General features: G+C 40.2%; 1 protein-coding gene across 9 annotated transcripts in view; it reads right to left on the reverse strand.

The window, feature by feature from the left end:
* Positions 1-19,180, reverse strand: part of si:dkey-237h12.3 (teneurin-3) — a 136,573-nt gene that overhangs the window by 37,325 nt on the left and 80,068 nt on the right. For 5 of the 9 annotated variants that reach the window (XM_067517766.1, XM_067517761.1, XM_067517760.1 and 2 more), the window contains 10 exons: positions 18,103-18,317; positions 14,383-14,593; positions 13,206-13,307; positions 12,908-13,102; positions 11,628-11,828; positions 5,678-5,863; positions 2,935-2,955; positions 2,420-2,443; positions 1,192-1,338; positions 442-658 (listed from right to left, as the gene is read on the reverse strand). In XM_067517766.1, coding sequence (XP_067373867.1) covers positions 442-658; positions 1,192-1,338; positions 2,420-2,443; positions 2,935-2,955; positions 5,678-5,863; positions 11,628-11,828; positions 12,908-13,102; positions 13,206-13,307; positions 14,383-14,593; positions 18,103-18,317 — 1,519 coding nt within the window. The remainder of the gene's footprint in view (positions 1-441; positions 659-1,191; positions 1,339-2,419; positions 2,444-2,934; positions 2,956-5,677; positions 5,864-11,627; positions 11,829-12,907; positions 13,103-13,205; positions 13,308-14,382; positions 14,594-18,102; positions 18,318-19,180) is intronic. The other 4 variants (XM_067517764.1, XM_067517763.1, XM_067517767.1 and 1 more) reach the window with 3 other exon arrangements.

Consider the following 19,180-nt stretch of genomic DNA (forward strand, 5'->3'; position numbering starts at 1 on the left):
ATCAAAGAGAAGTCTATTTAAGCGTGCTGTTCTCAGATATTGAAGTATACTGTGTGATCATGATTCCATTGATGATCAAAAAAAAAAGTAGTTTATGATAAGATATACATCCCTTTCCCATTAGGAAACCCACATGGCTCTGTTATCACGCTGAAAGAAACCTAATCTTCATGTTTTTACTGATGTAAGAACTGGTTTTAGCGATGCCTGAGTTCACCCGTAATCTTGGTTTGAGAAAAAGAAAACAAATATGCTTGTGGTAGCGACAACACTGTAAATACACTTGTCAGTGTGACTGCAAAGACAAAGAGATGTGAGATTCTTTGACGTTTTGGAGTGGCTGCACAAACAAGTCCCGCTCCCCAACTGGTAATTAGACAGCAAACAGCTAGCGTGATCCAAATAATGAAAGAGCTGTCAGTAATTCATTAAGCTGCTTACCTGCTGTTGAACGGGTTATCCCAGGGTATCACGTGACTGCCACTGGGACCAATCAAAAAGCTGACATGGTCATAAAAGCCCTTGGACGTGGGCTGCGCGGCTGAACTCTGGCCCTGGCCTGCGATGGCAGTGGGGTCAGGCGAGCCGCGACAGTAGGTCTGACCCTGGCAGGAGATTTGAGTGCAGCAGTCTGGGTCCATGCAGTCGACGAGCCCATCTGGAAAACAGGAGGGACAGCTAAGTCAAGGAGGGAAGCTTTGTTGACCTGGATGCGTTAGGGTTTGAGGAAGGAAATGAGTGAGCATCTCCATTACTAGGTTAAGCTCTGGAGCACACAGATGACTTCTAATGTGAACTAAGGTTCATTACGGTGACAGCAGAGATCCCGAGCTGACATGAAAGTCACCTAAGACAACTACTATCAACCTCAAAAGTTCTAGGCTTTGTTGATCAGGCTAAGCAGCAGTTTTCTAACAACTGTGTTTGTCGCCAATTAATATACAGCCTCAACTACTCTTAAAATTGATCTATAAAACATTTGAAATCATGCTGTTTGACAATCTGCTCTGCTACAGCATTTGCATATTATTGCCAGTAATGTTTTATGTATGATTGACTTGTTTTGTTTGCACTGTCACCGAGGAGCCACATCAAAGCCAATTTCTGTCTGGCACAATAAGAGATACAGTTTTTGCGATAGTTTTTGCAAAGCAAAAAGACTATTTGTACAAGCCTTTTACTTCTTCCTACCTCCCTCGTTATCCTTGCCATCTGAGCAGAGAGTTTCAGTCGCCACATCGCATCCCAGCCCTCTCCATCCTGACTGGCAGATGCAGTGCCAGACGTTCTGATCCAGGATGCATCTCCCGTTGTTGTTGCACAGCCCAGGGCAGCCGTCTGTCAACACATCATGTACGTGTCAAATAGCTGAGCAAGTCAGAGCAAGTAAATCAGGAGGACAAGGGGAGGGTGTGGGAGAAGACAAGAGCAAAGGGGGCCATTTAGAGTGGAGAGGGGAAGGAGGGACAAACATGGTATAGGACAGTATTGAGTGAACATACAGTATGTACACCTCTGACAGAACTGGGGATGTGGGTGAGGGTGTGAGGGGTTACAGTCGTTTCACATGAGCATCTGGACCGTGTTAAGGGAAATGTGTGAGACAACCAAAAAAAAAAAATAAATAAAAAAATGTGAAAATCTGCTGAGGTGTTTAAACTGTTATAGGCCAATGAAGACACAATGAACGCATGCCGGGTCAAATTGTCATTAAATCTTAAATTGTTCTGTATTTACAATAAAGTTTGACTTGCAGTGTGGTTGCATGAGTTTCCTCATGAAGAAAAGCTTGCCTCAGAGCCAAATTCAAACAATTTTTGGAGTTTTTTTGTAATTAAATCAAGATGTGAAGGAGTCCAAGTTCAAAGTTGCTCAAATCCCATTTAGGAGGCTGAAAAACAGCTCCTGTCTTGGAACTTTCATTGCTTTTGACTGAAAATAATTAAAGCTGAAGTAGCCCCACTGCTGATGTTAGAAACACTCATGTGAAGTAACAGCAACATCAAAGGGAAAGGGACGTATATATGTAAATAGGGGAAGAAGTGTGGGAAGAAGAGGGAGTCTCTACATTTACAGGAAACAGAGCACTTGCTGCCAGATCGCATTCCTTCTAGCGGAGGGTGAAGACAGGGAGCCGAAACATGACTAAACCACACCAGTTTGGGGCACTTATTCTGGCAGACACAGGGTATTAGACAGTGGGAGGGGGTGGAGGAGAGAAGGGACCGTGGAGTCTGGTGTGAAACTGGTTAAGACGGACAGGAGATGAGGGGACATATCGGGGGAGCAGGATCACAGCAGAAACATTATGATTGACTCGGACATAGAACAGGTGTATATACGCCGTGCTAGGAAAGACAGAGAGCAGGGAGGGATTGTTTGTGACAATCTCCCTTGGGGGGGTAGTGGTTCAATTTACCTTTATATCCTATCTTGACTGCTCCTATTACACAACCGAGGAAAGGGAAACATTTGGAAAAGAAAATTACTTATCTCTGTGGTGGCAGAGAACTAAAACTGACAAACACATTTACTTATTGTAACTTACAGGGAGCACAAAAAGTGGAAACGCTTGCTGGCATAAAGCTGATGTACCTGCCAACTTGGTTTATAGGTTTGGAAAAGAAGCTTTGCAGGTAGTTTCCCCGAAGATTATTGTTGCCTTTGCCACGTTTTAGCTTCTGCTCTAATTTCAGTCTCGCGACTGTGTATGTAAACAGTCGTTACGGTGATCGAGCTGAATAGCTAATACTAAGCATAATTGACAGGATATGGCTGATATTACTGAAAGAGAGGAAAGCTGCGAGTCTACCTTTTTCTTTTTTTTTAATCAGAGTTCACATTTTTATTAAAGCAAAATAAAGGTCTTTAGTTGGATCAGAAATCGTCATATGAATTGTATAATGCTTAAGCAAAGTGAAAAGTGTTTTTTACCTGATACTCTGGAATCCAAGGCTATACATGTAAGCCAAGAGGGAGTTGGGAAGATACAGATAGGTAGGCAGACAGGCATACAGACACAAAATAGAAAAGAGATTCGATATAAGTAGGAGTTAGGCAAATGACAAATGTGGAAAAAAAGAAAAAGTGGAAAATTGATTTGCGAGTGAGAGAGACAAAAGACACAGAAGCTGCAGATTTAGAAGAATAGATTAATAGTTTAGTTACAGTGAAGAAACATCCAGAATTTAACAAACCCAGAGTGTAGATGTTAATTAAAAACAGCAAGTGATTAATCAGAATTATAGATGGTCAAAATCTCTCTCTGCTGAAAACTCCTTGGATGCTGATTACTGTATATTTCAGTCCATGGGAAGCAACAAAAAAAATGCATTCAGCATCTTAAGTTCAGTAAAATATTCATTGTTAACACTCTCCATCTGTTTTGCTTTGCCAAACCCAGACAGGCTAGCACAAAGGAGAACACACTGTTTTTTGATATCTGAGTGTTGAAACATTCTTTGTTTTCAGAGTATATACAGCAGTTTCATTTGGGCCCGCTTTACTGTCTGTTTGTCAGGTGGGGTGTAGTCTGAACCTCACTCTAATATGAATCCATCATGAAGCAGAATGTTAAACTTTTCTTTTCTTCCTTTTGCAATTTTACTGTCATCTCCACTTCAGTGATTTCAACAACTGCACAGCAATGAAGCAGCAGTACACTAAGACGAATCAAAAACACCTTAGTGGTAAACTGCAGCGCTGAGAAAGCAGCAACAATGGGTTAAGCCTTGCATATAAAACAGGATCTAGATGCTTGTGACAAAAGAATGGCCGAGGAAGTCCTCTATTCAAGCTCTGGCCATGTAATGTGATTAAAAGGCGCTTTGTGCAAATGGCAGTTATTCAGGGTTTGAAAGACAAAATAAGCTCCCGGTTCTCCAAGAAAAGGTAACGCACTGCCTATTCATCCCCACTGCATCCAAAGCAAGGAGTTACTTTTCTGACAGGAGCCTTAAACAGGGGAGAAGAAAGAGAAAATGGATGGTGCACAGTTGGCCCTGAGAAGGAAAGATTAATACGATCAGGAATGTGACCCTGCGACAATTCCCTCACTGCAATCTTCTGTCCCCTCAGAGATGGATCAGCAATAGATGGAGCAGGGATTGGTGATGAGAGAACTTGTAAATACATAATTAGGGCTCAATAGTTTGGAGTGCCAGATCTTTTTATCCACAGGGAATATGTCATCATTGAGAGGTTGGAGATGACACTTGGGGGAATGCTGTTTGACGCGGCGTGTCAGGGTTTAACTACAAGACCTTTGACAGGGGGTAAGATGTCGAGGAAGTTTGAGCTGAAGGTCAATAGGAAGTGACATCTCAGAACTCATTATCCTCATTAATGCCAGGTGAAGCACTGCCATTTCAGAAAAATAATATTCCAAAGAGGCCTACCCGTGGCTTTTCGTCTCCCTAAATACCTGCCCTTGACTCGCTAATACATGAGCATCACTTCACCAGACTAAAAGGTGGAATATATAATGCATGATAGAGAAATTACAAAGTTGATGTGAAATGTTGCAAAAACAATGATTTTGAAAAGAGAAAAAAGTCAAGTACAGCTGGTCAAAGCCAAGGGTATACCACTTTTTCCTTTTCATTTCACTGGGAGAGCTGCCTTTTGGTTTAATAGAAGATATATTTTGCAACATTTTGAACTGAAAATTAATTTTGGATTAAACTCTGTCTATTGCCATAATTGAATATGGGTTTTAACACATAACCATTTGAATGAAACAGCTTCATTTACCGCATCTTTTGAAGTTATGGGGGCAAAGAAAAACTGGAGCACAACCAACAGATAAATCAGCAAGTAACAGAAAATTAAATAAGTAAATCAACATGCCAAGTAATAGAAGTGTGTAAAGCTTTGACTTATGTAAAAGGAGTAACATTACAATGTAACTATACTCTATTACAAATAAAAGACCTGAAAATAAAAAGGAAATTTAATTACCGAACACACACTGTATACTTCATATCATTCATATCATAAGAGTGTTCATTTAAATAACTTGAATCAGCATTAATACTTTATGTTTATGTTGTTACACATTGTTGGTCAATGTTGGTAATTTAAAAAATTGTACATTGATTCTGGAAAAATGCAATATATGAAAAAAAGGGTTTATTGAAATTAATACTTGTAATCTAAAATTTGAATGTGTGTGTGTGTGTGTGTGTGTATACACACACACACACACACACACACACACACACACACACACACACACACACACACACACACACACACACACACACACACACACACACACCCAATACCTGGAGATACTTCAATACTTCCAGTAAATACAGTATTTCAGTAAATGTGAACTGATCAACATATATTGAAGAAAAAAAAATTTCAGGATTAAGATACAAGTGAAGATATTTGGTGGAAAACTGAACTGCAAGAACCAGCAGTTTCCTTCTAACAACTGCAAATATCACCAGAAAGTACTTAAGGCTACATTATCGTATAAATGTGATTGTTGGAGAAGGTAGCTATGATCTGCGTCCTTCCAACAGATGCTTGAAGCTGCACTGAAAGTTCTGACATTTACACTCCAAAGTTGCCCTTTTAAGCCTACCTATAAATGTAATGTCTCTGTAGTTCGTGCCCTTCTGTCAAGTGTGTGTAGGTGTAGAGTGCTGCATGTGTCATCGTGGCTCACCGATGGTGCAGTGTTCACCGGTCCAGCCCTGGTGGCAGTCACACTTGCCCTCTCGGCAGACTCCGTGGTCGATGCAGCGTGGGTGACAGTCCCTCTGCTCACATTCTGGTCCTGTCCAGCCTTCCTCGCAGTGACACACACCGCTGATGCACGAGCCGTGGGGGCCGCAGTCCACCACACACACCTCTGTCACAAAAACAAAAAGCCATAGGGACATGTAGCTTCTGTTCTCTAAAAAGGCTATTTCTTTCCTTCTGTGGTGATGAATTTTGTATTCCGTGTACGTAGGTGCATCTGCCACTACTGAAAAACTCTCTGCTTTTTGCTGAGAACTGGTGGATCCCTCGACTAAAGTGGGCCAATAAGTTTATCTGTGAACGTTTCATTGCTCTTCCTCAGCACTGTGTTTAGGCAGCTACCGCAACGGTTGGTAGCATTTCATCAGAAGAGACTCAAAATAACTGCGAAGGACGTTTAAAACGCATCATTTTACATGGAAAATGTCACTCCTTTGCTGCTTTCTCTTGCTTTATGGATCTCAATAGACTAGTTGTACACAATTAATTTTTTTTAAATGAATGTAAAGTCAGTTGACATACGAGATTTCAAGGCATTGAAACTCTACAGAAATAGAATAATGAATCAACTTTTATTGCCACTGAAACTTAACCAAAGTATACAATTGATGGTTTGGAAAAAAAGAGGATATCTGTTCTTTTAAAATATTAATCTTTATTCATAGTGTTATTACTTCCATGGGTTAAGGCAGTAATGAAGTCCCTTAAATTCTCTGCACTTGACATTTAATCTGTGTTTTCTATAATATAGCACAACAATGCAGTGCCCCCAGATTGCATTAAAAGTAATTCAAATGTAATGAGTGTGTTTTGAAGAGATAAAACTTTAAAGAGAACATCAAAAAGAAACACATTGCGCTCTGATATGTGTTCTTATAATAGTAAACGGGTGATATTTATGCATCAGTTTAAATCCATTTTATGTAAACTCTACTCAGCAACAAGTTATGGATGACTTTAATTCGCTTATCGGCAAACGGTGCAATCCGTGTAACAGCCACTTTTTACCATCTGAAATGACATCAAAGCTTATCACAAAATGCAAGTATATTCTGAATAATTACCCAAGAATAAAAGACAATGCTCTTTTCTTCCACGTACACACACAAGCAATACAGGTTATTATCGTCATTCTTGTTTCTGCAGCCACTTTTAAGTCTTCTTTATCTGAATAATTTTATAGGCCACTTTATTTTCTCATGAGTACAGAGGCCCGGAAATTAAACAAAACCTGTCATCACTTAAAAAAATCTAAATTCAGAGCACAAGAACAATACGGCGCAGCAATTACAGTTTGAAAAAAAATTAATAAATAAAAAGCTTGAAAAACAACCACTTTTTTTCAGGTTTTAAATATTCTGAAGGCTCATTTGCATGAAATTTTGGCAGACTGAGAAGACGGATATAGATGTAGGAAGATTATCATGTCCTGACTCAGAGATGTTAGATTAACATGTTTTCCTTAAAAGACTGAGAAGCTGTTATGAATTTGTCTGAATTTCATTTGAAATATTACAAAAGTTAAATTCAAGAGATTGAATCCATGGCCGGTGAATAAATCACTCCGTATCAGGCTAATATTAAATGAGCTATGGCTGTTATGGCTGTTTAAGTAGAAATAATGTTTATTTACTGGAACCAAGAGCTTCTATTGAAGCTTCTGAACAGAAGATCCATAAAAGCTCTCTGCTGTGACAATAGCCGTCAGTGTGCTAGAGGAGAGGAACTCAAGTATGACCTCAAATTTTAAGTGACTAGATGTTACTAGGAAATATATATAGCCCCATAACCAAAAAGTTTGTGTCTTGTCTGGACCAACTTGGTATATAGCCCTCAGGGAGAGCAAAATACCCGAGGGACATCATTCCACTGCCCAAACTGTAACGAGAAATGGATAAAATATCTAGTCTTTTTTTTTTTTTTTTTTAAGCCACTGCCTTACCCATACTCATCTCCTTTACTCAGGCTCTTTTAACTGTCTGTTTCCAGCTCCCTAAATAGAGTTTTTCTTCGATTGAGAGACCTTGGATGGTTCTGATTAAGTCAAGCAGACACTGTAGAATATTAAGCATGCCTCTGGAGGGGAGTCATTCGATTCTATGGGGATACCTCCTTGCCATAGAATCTATGCAATCAATTTTTCATTAGTGCAAAAGTGTTTATCTGCCTTTAACATGCCCCTGACTTGAGCTGGGTAGGGGTTGTGTGCAGTCGATCCATGCTACGCTATTTGTTAATTAAAGTTTATTTAATTGAAGAAGAACCACGGCATTAATTAAGAAGGAATCCTACACCCACCCAGGTGGCTAAACTCTCTAACTCTCGGACTGTGCCGAGGCCAGCCTCATCAGGCCCGCTATCGATGGGCGGCGAGAAATCTTGCTGAGTGAGAGGATTGTGTCTGGAATTTCTAAAGCTTTAACTGAATAACAAATGACCTCCCTTTAAAAAAAGGAAATAAAATAAGACACAAAGAAAAAAAAAAGCCTTGTTCGACTAAACAATCATTCTTCCGTCTTGGGAACAGACCAAACAGGCTTCATGCAGCTTCAAAAGGTCTGCACACACATCTATCATCTCAAACTTACCATCAGACTCCTTGTGCTTTAATTTACTATTGAATTTAAACCAAGAGAAATATATTCAACAGCCTTTTACTCTGACAGAAACAAAGTGCAACTTCTACTTCTAATTGTTTGACTCAGTATAGCCATTGTGTTTCTCTCACGGTTTAACACAGAGAATGAGTCTCTTCTGCAGGGGGGAAACAGAGCATAAATCACCAGCATCTCAGGCACAGATAACAGATGGGAGGGGCCAGCCTTTGAACTAACATGTCACCTACCTGTGTTGAAAGGCAAACCTGCTGAATACAAAGCTGGTACCAAATGAAGAAGTACTGCTGTGAGCAGATGGGAATACGTGATTGTCTCTGCTCGAAAGAAAAAACTGAAGCTGCTCCAACTGGGAGCTTTACAAAATGAACAAATCTATAAGTCTATTTAAACACAACACACATTCGTGTCACATTCCAAAAAGAGCATTTGCTGGATTGCACAAGAGCAATGTGTGGAGTCAAAGCCTTGTTAACATATGTTCACTTTCAAACTAACTCTTGCTACAAGTGTTGATTACCAAACTTAAAGGGTGTGATCACACTCACAGTTTGATTTATTTAGTCCCAAACATAATGGAGCAGTTGGATTTGTTTTTAATTTATTTTATTTTGTTTGGGTTCTAACTAAAAGCAAAACAAAACTTGTAATTCTCACAGGGATTTGCATGTTTCTATCTGTTCTTGTAATTGGATGTAGGCAAAAATCACCGACCTATTGTACTACTTTACTGTAGTAAAAAGTGCAAAATGCAGGGATTAAATACGACGCGCAGCCCAGACTGAGGTTTGTCCTCAGTCATTTCTTTTGTTATACAAGTCTTTTTAAGCATGAGTGACTCCTGGCTACCAGATGTCAACATCTGTCTCTTCGTAGCTGTGAAAGCTTTTGTTTTGAGTTTGTTTCCTGCTGTCAGTTCAGATTACTTTCTTTCTCCTGCTTGGAAAATGTTAGACCTTTCAAGGCGCCTTAGTGTGTTCATGTTGTGTCAACATTTCATGTTGCCGTCATGTGGAAAATTACTAAAAAACAAAGTTTGTACTGACTCTTCTAAACGCGCTTCTTAACAGCACATCCTCATTATCAAAAATTGTCATTGTAGGTTTCTTGTGTTGCTGAAATTCTATATGCTCTATAAACGTAAAACTGAAAAGTAAAACTGAATGTTATACAGCAGCGATGTTAAAACACAGGGCTGGCAGTACTGTTACAGTGCATAGCTGCTGAGATGAAAAGTCTGGCTCCCATTTATCAGTTCTGGTGCACACCCAGGCTATAAATCAGTAGGACATCACAAATTAATAATTTTGTTTACTTCATGCGTTCCTATTGGAGACTGACTGATGTGACTCACCCAACTTTTGGTACGTTTAACTGTGCAGTGATGGATGGCTGTATATAGAACCAAAACAGTTTAAGTCAGGAATGGTAAAATATATAAACATATTTTTTTTTTTAAATCAAATGTTCTCCAATGTTTGCTAAATTATATTTTAAAAAGTGTGTTGGCTTACTTGAAATTGTGATTTTTACTTTGAAAATAGAAAGAACATAGAAATAGAAAGGATTAAAGCATATGTTGGATCACATTTAAAGTTTTATTTCTATTATACAGTTAAATAATTGTCTTAATAAGACACCCACATGTAGACACACTGTGTCTCTATAATACAGATCTATCATTTCCAACTACACCCCGTTAATAAAGGCTGTATGTTGAAAGACTGTACATTTGCTTCAGTGGACACCGGGTGTCGGCAGTGTCTGTGCACAGCAAGGGAGAAGTGTATTTGGAATAAATACAGGACATATTGGTGCCAATTAAAACTTAAACTACACCCACAAAAAAGTACCAAAAAAAAAAAAGAGGAAACATTACAAAACTGGCTGCACTGCTGCAAAGATTTGTTGGTGTGGTACAAATAAAATGGCACTAATAGTTCACATAAATGAATGAATGCCATGACCTTACAGATTACAAGTTTATGTAGCTTAATATGCCCTTTAACAAACTGCATAGCCTTCCACAAAGATGGAAAAAAGTTCCATCTTTGGCGGCCTCCGGGGTATTAAAGAAGATAAAAACACACTGTCACATTTTTCTATTATCAAAAGCATCAGAATAAGTTGTAAAATAATTACTGAACAAAAAGAAAACTACTAATCAAACTATTTTGACAATCAAGCAGTTGTTGAATATTTTTTCTAGATAAAAATTCCTTGCTTTCATATTTCAGCTTTTTTTGTTATTCTTTATCATATCAACAGCTTTTGGCTTGTCCCTTCAGGGGCCACCACAGCGGACGCTTTCCGCCCGTTGATTTTGCATGAGTTTTTATGCCGGATGCCCTTCTTGCTGCAACCCTCCCATTTTTATCCAGGCTGTTGGGGTGGGATTCAAACACGTGGCCTTCTGCATCCTAACCCAATGCTCTGCCACAGATTCACCATGCCCCTATTATTATTATTTGTCATATGTGCTGGTTAATTTAATATATTTGTTTTTGGCTCAAAACAAGCAATTCAGAGAAAGGTGATGGGTACATATTTATTTATTTATCTGAATTGTTTGATCAAATAAATATTTGAGAAAGCAAATGGCAATGACCATTGATTGTTGGTTGCACCCTGAGATATTATTAAAACTCTGTACAAAAAAGCTACTGTTATGTCGATGCCGAAGTTCCGTGATGTGAGGTGACAAAAGTATAAGAAATTACCCCCCAAAAATTCTTGTGTGTCCATGAACCCACCCTGCCACATTAATCCACACTTCACCTCTCTGCTTGGCCCACCGGTACACTTCAAACACGCTAGCAAATGAGAGCAGAGAGGAGGGCCTTAAATATAAAGCAATTAAAACAAACTAGCACTTAAGAAGAGGTACCGCATCAAGGCCCATTATAAAAAAAATATTTTTTTAGAAGTCCGCAAAATAATTTCAGTAAAACCCCAGAATCAAAATAGCAAATATCAACAGCTTTTGGGTTGTGCCTTCAGGAGTTGCCACAGTAGAACGTGTTCTGAACGCCGGATGCCCTGCCTGCCACAACCCTCCCATTTTGACCGGGCTGGGGACCGGCACCAAGGTGCTCCTGGGTGGCTGAGTGGGACCACACCTGGTAGGGTGGGATCCGAACCCGTTGCCTTCTGCATCCTAACCCAATCCTCTAGCATTCTAGCACCAAAATGAATAATAAGCCCTATATGGGGCTGATTAAAGAAAGTGATAAAAAAGAAAGTGAAACATGACCTGACCTATGGAGCAGTCGGCCCCTGTCCAGTTGGCCTCACAAACGCAGGTTCCCGAGTCGGTGTTGAAGGTGCCGTGACTGGAGCACTGCTCTGGACAAGTGCTCTTCAAGATCTCACAGTTGATCCCACCCCAGCCTGGGTTACAGTGGCACTCACCATGATGACAGGCTCCGTGACCGGAGCACATCGGGTCCACACAGTCCACTGAGGACACACAGCAAGGATGGCAGTGATGTCAGTTTACCACTTCAAAACAGGACTTTAAACCTATGTACTGTATTCACCCCACCTACTTTAACTCAGCTAAAAATCTTCTGTAGAGTAGACGGGTTTCAGTGTAAGATGAGGGCTGGTGAACCACAGCTGAAATAGTTGCGGTGTTTAGTGATGGCTGGTTGTAATTTTCGAGCCTCTGTTCAACTAGCTCCTCTACAGTATATTATAGGGTACTTCCAGTATACTGACAGCATAATTATATTCCATTATAGGCAGTAGGAAAAGCAGCACAATTAGCGTCTAGACAGATATAATCAATTACTATTAACAATTTGCAGATCAACTTTGCTGATCTAGGTTAATAATTGGCAATTATGACCAAAATAATTAACCCATTACTAACAAGGGATAATTTGCAACAGCTTCATTGCGTTTCCTCTGGAGTTCCCTCATTGTTTGGTGCATTTCCATATCTGCTTGGACACCAATATTGATTATTTACCTTAGCCAGTTCATCACATTGTACAAATTTAACTTCATCCTGTTTCCTTCCCAGATGGCTTCACTTCAAAGAAAACCACAATATATCAATTTAGTGAACTCAATACCTTTTTACATGTAAGGTCAGAGACCCATGCATGTAAATCTGAGCTAATAATTGCCTTTTGTCTGTGGAGAGATCAATGAAGTTAAATGCACTGAAGTAAAGGGAGGGAGCTGGAAGAGAGAAAAAGCGCTTCCTAAATAAGCCGAGGAACAGATGTCATTGACGGATCGATTTTAACAGGTGTCTTCAACTGTGGAGCGTTCCAATAGGTGACTGCATCAATGGGCACTGCGCAATCTGTTACAGCTTGTGCCCTCATGTCGTCTGAACAGTAAGAGGGACTTAATTTATACACAGCGTATCGATAACAACATCCAAAGCATTATCCGCTCTGTGGAGTTGAAAACACAGATTGTTTCACCAATGGACTGTGTTGATCCCCCCTGAGCTTCATACAGGACTATGTTGCATCTAGCTGCTTTGAATCCAATGGGAGGGAGCTTTTTTCCCCAGCATTTACCTTGCTCACAGTTGGTCCCTTTGTGGCCGGTGTTGCACACACAGCTGCCCGCCACACAGTGTCCGTGTCCCCCGCACTGGGGATCGATACACTGGGAGGAAGGAACGTCACACTCTGTGCCCTTCCAGCCACTGTAGCACTGACATCGCCCCCTGGTGTATTGGCCATTTCCGCTGCACAGGACTGGACAGGCGGCTAAGGAGACACAGGTGTGAGGAGTCCATCCACAAAATGTTTAAACTATAAATGGTCGCATCAGGAATGTCCCAAAATGCAAAATACAGAGCTTAATAATTACCTCTGGAGCAGTACGGCCCTATGAATCCCGGGAAGCAGTGACACGATCCCGCCACACACTCTCCGTTCCCGTAGCAGTTGTGTGTGCACTCTGTGACGGATTCTGTGGGTACAGCAGTTTGCAAGTCCAACTATTAATAACCCATCAGATGGACATATTACAGCAAATGTGAAATTCCTCTGTAACACAACATTTGACAACTGAGCATTTTAGGAAGTGCTGTGATACATCCAAGATACCGACTCTCTGCCTGCATGAATATAGGCTTTCTAAGCGTCCTTGAGATGCAGTGCTTGTATCCGGCATGGCATACATTTACAGCTATTTGTCCATGTCCCACTAAGGTCTAAGCCTCCATAGCATGTATGCTGGACCCTGACTGCTCCATCTAAGCCTTATAAAAGAAAAGCCACACTGGCATTTTAAATTACACCAAATAATTCCATTTCCTTCATACATTTTCTTTCCCACTTGTTTCCTCTGCTGCTTCATCCACTCCCGCTCGCCAAACCCCTTGAATGACTGATCATGCCCACACAAGCCATGCAATCTCCTAAGTGTTTACATCTCAAATCCTCTCTGAGTTGAAGTTAATCTGACATATCCTGGAGACAGCTCTTGTGTTCATTCAACAGACCATCGCTCATAAAGGACACCCCCAAAAGACCGGGGCCCTCATTTTGATCGGCGTTAAGAGGGCAAACTTTTTTGTTATTACTTTAGCTTGTATTGGATGTTCATTGTGCCCGTGTCGGACCCAGGCAATTTTGACCTCACACATCGATACCTTCATATTTGTACGGCTGGATCAATGGAATTCCCAGAAGGAAACAGAACCTTAGTGTTTTTCTACCTCAAAACCCACAAGGAAATTTTACAGACTTTAGAAAACTGAAGAGGTTGTTAGGAAGTAAGGATCGATGTTGTGTATGGTCCTCTTATTATGGTGTTCAGCACAATAATCCACTCTCCTCCACTGCAAACTAGTTCTGCCTCTTAGGTGGCTCAAAGTTTGAAAAAGCTTGGCTTGTTTGTACTTGTTAGCAAGAATTTCCAACAACCTCACTGCTTCTGCTCACAGATGCAGCTGTTTAAGGAAATTAAAGTCTTCCAAACATGTCATTACACATCATTCCAATCACACTCATTAGCCATCCGAGCAGATGTGTCCTCATACCCTGGATGATGGTGTTAAAGGACACCGTTTCCACGTTGCGCCCATCATTGTAAAACGCCAGGTGCCACACCCCTGAGTCCAGGTACTGGATGAATCCGGCTTGGTGGACGGTGACTGGATGGTCCAGGCGGGCCCTAGTCTCCGGTTCAGCTGGGGTTCGATGCTCTTTGGCAATGAGCCGGCTGCCATCCAATAGTTCCACAAAGTCATACTGCAAAACAACAAATCCCAGCAGATGCAGATGATTGTTATTTAAATGTTGGCCCAATTAAATCACGAAGTGAGGAAGCAACATAGTTCAAAAAGTTTATATTTTCTTCTATTGGATGCTTTGTATGCAGCTCAGTCCAAGAGGAACTCTTCAAAGTCGTAATGCAAGACGCAACCAGAACAGGTTTGTTTACACAGCAAATAGTCGAGTATAATAAATGTTGATTTTTCACTGACAGTTATTTGGAGTTGATAGATGTTGTTTGGAGAGTTGTTTGTATACTGATAGAGCTGATATGGCTCTGAGGCAAATGCTCAGAAGTATTTCAAAAATATATTAACTCTTATGGGAGTGCACTTACAGACAGTCCGTTAAATGAACATTGATAATGAGCTGAGTGGATGCATATACTTAAAAGTCTATGTTCTTCGCTGCTGTTGCACCTACTCAAAATACAAATAAAAAGGAAAGGTTTTTGATTCTTTTTTCCACTGGTCAACAAACTCTTACCAGTGTTTGTTTTTAATATACCGTGTGTGGCCTCAGTACAGATACTATGGGGAATGCCTGGAAAAATAAAGTAAACTGAATTAAATATATCATATCTACAGTTAATTCAAAGCAAATATATCCTCGTCGGTGAGGCCACAATTCCACTAGAGAACGGTGGATGTAAAGTGCACACATACATACAGTGTATGTAAAAATGATTATACTAGATGTCTCTGACTTTTTTTTTTTTATCTTCTATCATATTTGCTGAAAATGCAGCAGTCTATATTTCTTTTCAAACAAGATTCATAGGGTAAACAAAGAGTAACAAGTCATTCTGCCAAGTGAAATGAGTAAAGTGGTGCATCTGCTCTCAACGCACCTGCTCAACACCTGAACCTTTGACTGAAGCTGTAGGGTACGGAGCAGTGCAGCAGAAAACTGTGCAACACATACAAACAATCCTACCCTGTGAAGAGGAGCACAACAGATGCAAGCAGATCCCCTGGCTAATGCAGTTGTTAGCTACACAGATGTACTGAGCCTATAGTGAAGACTCAGCCTGAAAAGAGTCTGTGGGCTGCTTGGGAGTGTGATGCATACAGATTACAGGCACTATAGCAGGTTTTTACAAGAGCCTGGGTTTAAATCTAATGATGAAAGTGTTTGCAGAGGGCTTTAATGAACTCTTTAGCCATTGATTTTTGACTGACACACTGCTTTTTTCCCATTTTAATTCCATATTCCAGAGTTTCTAAAGAAATAAATCATTTTACTTAAAAATAAATCAGAAAAATACATAGGAAATACCATATTACTTTAGGCTAAGAAGGAGTGACCTAACTGTACCTAAATGTAATGTTCCTTGACGTAATTTCTTTTTTATGTTTCCCACAGTTGACAATAAACTGTGCGCCCTCAAGGGAAGATCACCTCTAAACATTGTTCCAGTAATAAGAAAGTGAGGAAAACAATTACAAATTACAATTTGTTGCTGAATTTTACATAAAATTATGAGTCCTATAAATGAGAAATAAAGCTATGAACAATTTACCATTTTAAACACTGAATTTAACAGCTGCATGTAATTTTTACATTTTTCCCTAAATTCCAGTTTTATCCCAAGTGTTTATATCAATTAAGCTTTTAAGCCTCTTTTAAATGCTTTTATGGCCTAAACATGAAACAGCAGCAAAGGAAATGCTATGCACTTTACAGAACTTGGCATTACTGGCAACTACTGTTTGATGTGTAACTTACCAAGTTTTAATAACACGTACTAAGCAGGTTAAATCATTCAACAAAAAAATGCATTAATACATGAAAAGCAGGATTTATTGCTCAGGAATGAACTCAACACAGACCAAAGCAACTGTTCAGTTGACCTGCAAACAACAGCAAAAAGATCATTAAACCAAGGCCAGGTGAAGTCAACACTGTGATTTAAACCTGTTTGAGCAGAGCAGGGGGGCCGGGGACGGATATTAACCTGGCGGAAGCTGGCTTCTTTGTGTTGTTGGCTTGAGGGGGAAGTAATAAAACAGTTCATCCCTCAAGCCCTAAATCTCCTGGCAAAGTGCATACATCTCGATTAGCCACTGTGAAAGCCGTCCCCACCCCCCCCACCCCCAACTCATCTCAATTCAACAATACCTGTGAATAGGCAAGAGACAAAGCGTGGAGAGACTGCTAAAAGCCCCATAGGCAGAAGAGCAATGCTCAGGGCTTGCAAAATCTTCAGTCTTTAGATTAAGTAAACTTGGTTTGGCACATCTGAATACAAATTGCTGAGGGGGAAAAGAAAAAAAAACTACAAAACTTTGTTTTTTCAAACTTGTTTGGTTTGTGCCAGTACAGACAGACACTCAATAGGAGATGGAGGAAGTCTATATTTGAGAAAGGTGGAAAGGCTGTTGCACTTAAATGTAGTCTTGTCTTCTGAGCTGTGAATACGACGCACAGTCAATATCTCTCATTGGGGTCTTTCATGCTCAGTTAAGTAAATGCATTGATTTGTGCCCCCGGTACCTGAACAGAATGTAATTTAGAGGTGGTCACAATGGGCACAGTGTCCAGCATTGACAAGCTTGAGTGTCTGTGCTACAATTGCTGTAGAGACATAAAAGTAGTGTCTTGTTAATTAGTACCCTTTGGTCTTTGATTTTGTTGGGCTTCCTTTTTTCACCTTGAAAGTGCAATCCAGCTCACCTGTTGTCACTCGAGACAGACTTTCTTCCATCAAAGAGCGGCCCCAACTGTCTACACTTGAGTGAAGCCCATCTTTACTAAGAGAGAATGTCAAGAAGGTGAAGCTAAGAGCTTTTGCAGTGAAGTGTGGTGGAAAATAGCCATTGTCTGAGTGCTTCCATCACCATCGCCAGCCATCGGACATTCGGATACCCAGAAATGTCATTCAAGTGACACATCAGACATTTTGGAAACACTTCAATTTGCAAATGGCAGACATTTAGTGCAAGTGAAAGATGTGCATGTCCACACACGGGCAAATCGAAGCTGAGAAGAGAAAACCGAAACTAAACTAGTGTTCAGTTGCGATTTGCAGTGAATATATGCCCAGAGGGATATATATATAAGGGATATCATAATAAATATATTAAATGACCTATAAAATATCATTTTTTCAATGTACATTTTCGATGACACCTAGAAACAAGCAAGACAGTGATGTGATATGATAAATATTCATAATATTATGTCAGTCCTGTTGAAAGATCATCTTGAAGTGTAAGGTGTACACAAAGGGTTTTTAAGCCATTGGACTGACTTTAAGAGCTAATGTGCTCCTTAGAAAGCTGCGGCTTTTCAACTTTGCTAACATTATCCACCCAAAGGTTCTGATCATATCAGACCAAGCGAGACTGAGGCTGCAAAACTGCAGATGGAAATGAAATGAAATCTATATTGCTTACATATTTGACATTCCTAGGAGAAAGAAGACATGTTTGATCAAAAGGTTAGTTTTAAACTCGTGAAATATTATTCGGAAAAAGATTTACCTGAGTGTGAGATGGCGCTAGACCCTTTCGTCCATACACTCCAATCAGTCCATTCTTCTGTACAGAGATGTTGAACTTAAGGTATCGAGGTTGCTCCATACTTAGTTGAGAGCGCCAGAACACGCCTGGTGGGACACTCTGACCAACCCTCTTTCCTATGTCAACCTGTCCAGTATCGATCGAGTTATTCTCCTGATGGAGCACACTACCCCTTCCTATAAGACAGAAACACCCCATCAATTACTTGAAAGTCTTCCAGAATCCAAAACAGCACAGTTGAGGGGACACGGTGCATTTGCAAAGCTACAACCCGAAACCTTAACACTCGCATCTAAAATGCAGTCTTGGTTTTTGTCAGTATTTTATCAGTAAGTGCTGGAGAACATCTTTGTGCTCTCCAATATTATTTTATTACTTTATTAAGATAGTCATATTGTTTCCAAATGAGCAGACACCCAGCAAGGCAGGATTAAAAGTAATGGTTCCCTGTGGTCCATGGTGCACTGCTCGCTGAAAAAAAATGACCACATATAATTGGCTCTAACAGGCCACATCTCCCATCTTTTCTCTGGTCCTGGTGACTCAGAGTAAGGTTTCATATGAGATAAGGTCTAAATGGAGTGTCCGATATACTGAGTGCTACCTTGCCAGAGCAATAACAGCAAATCAAAACTATTTGGCGAATGATGTCCTCAAACTGTGTCCTTATAGTGCCAGAGATGGAGATGGCCAGTTTAAAATGAGTCATGCTCACATGAAAAACTGTCATTTGCAAGGTGAAATTACAAGAACAGAATTCATCATTAAGAAATAAATCAGAAGAACCATCACTGTGTGAAGCTGCAGCTGTGCTCTTTAATTTACTACGGCAATGACTTTCAACCCTGTTACGTAGTTTTTGCAGAGTTGTCAGAAACATAATAACAACGGAACCTTTGCTCTTCCGTTTCTTATGCAGCATTTCAGCACGTGGAGCCATGTGTAGTGTAACTGTGAGTGTATCTGTTGTGCCAGAGCTCCATCATTTGCATGCTTCGGTGAGGCCACTGCCTGTCACTTTAGCTTCAGTCAAAGTGAA

Source organism: Channa argus, chromosome 10, assembly GCF_033026475.1.
Source record: "Channa argus isolate prfri chromosome 10, Channa argus male v1.0, whole genome shotgun sequence".
NCBI lineage: Eukaryota > Metazoa > Chordata > Actinopteri > Anabantiformes > Channidae > Channa > Channa argus.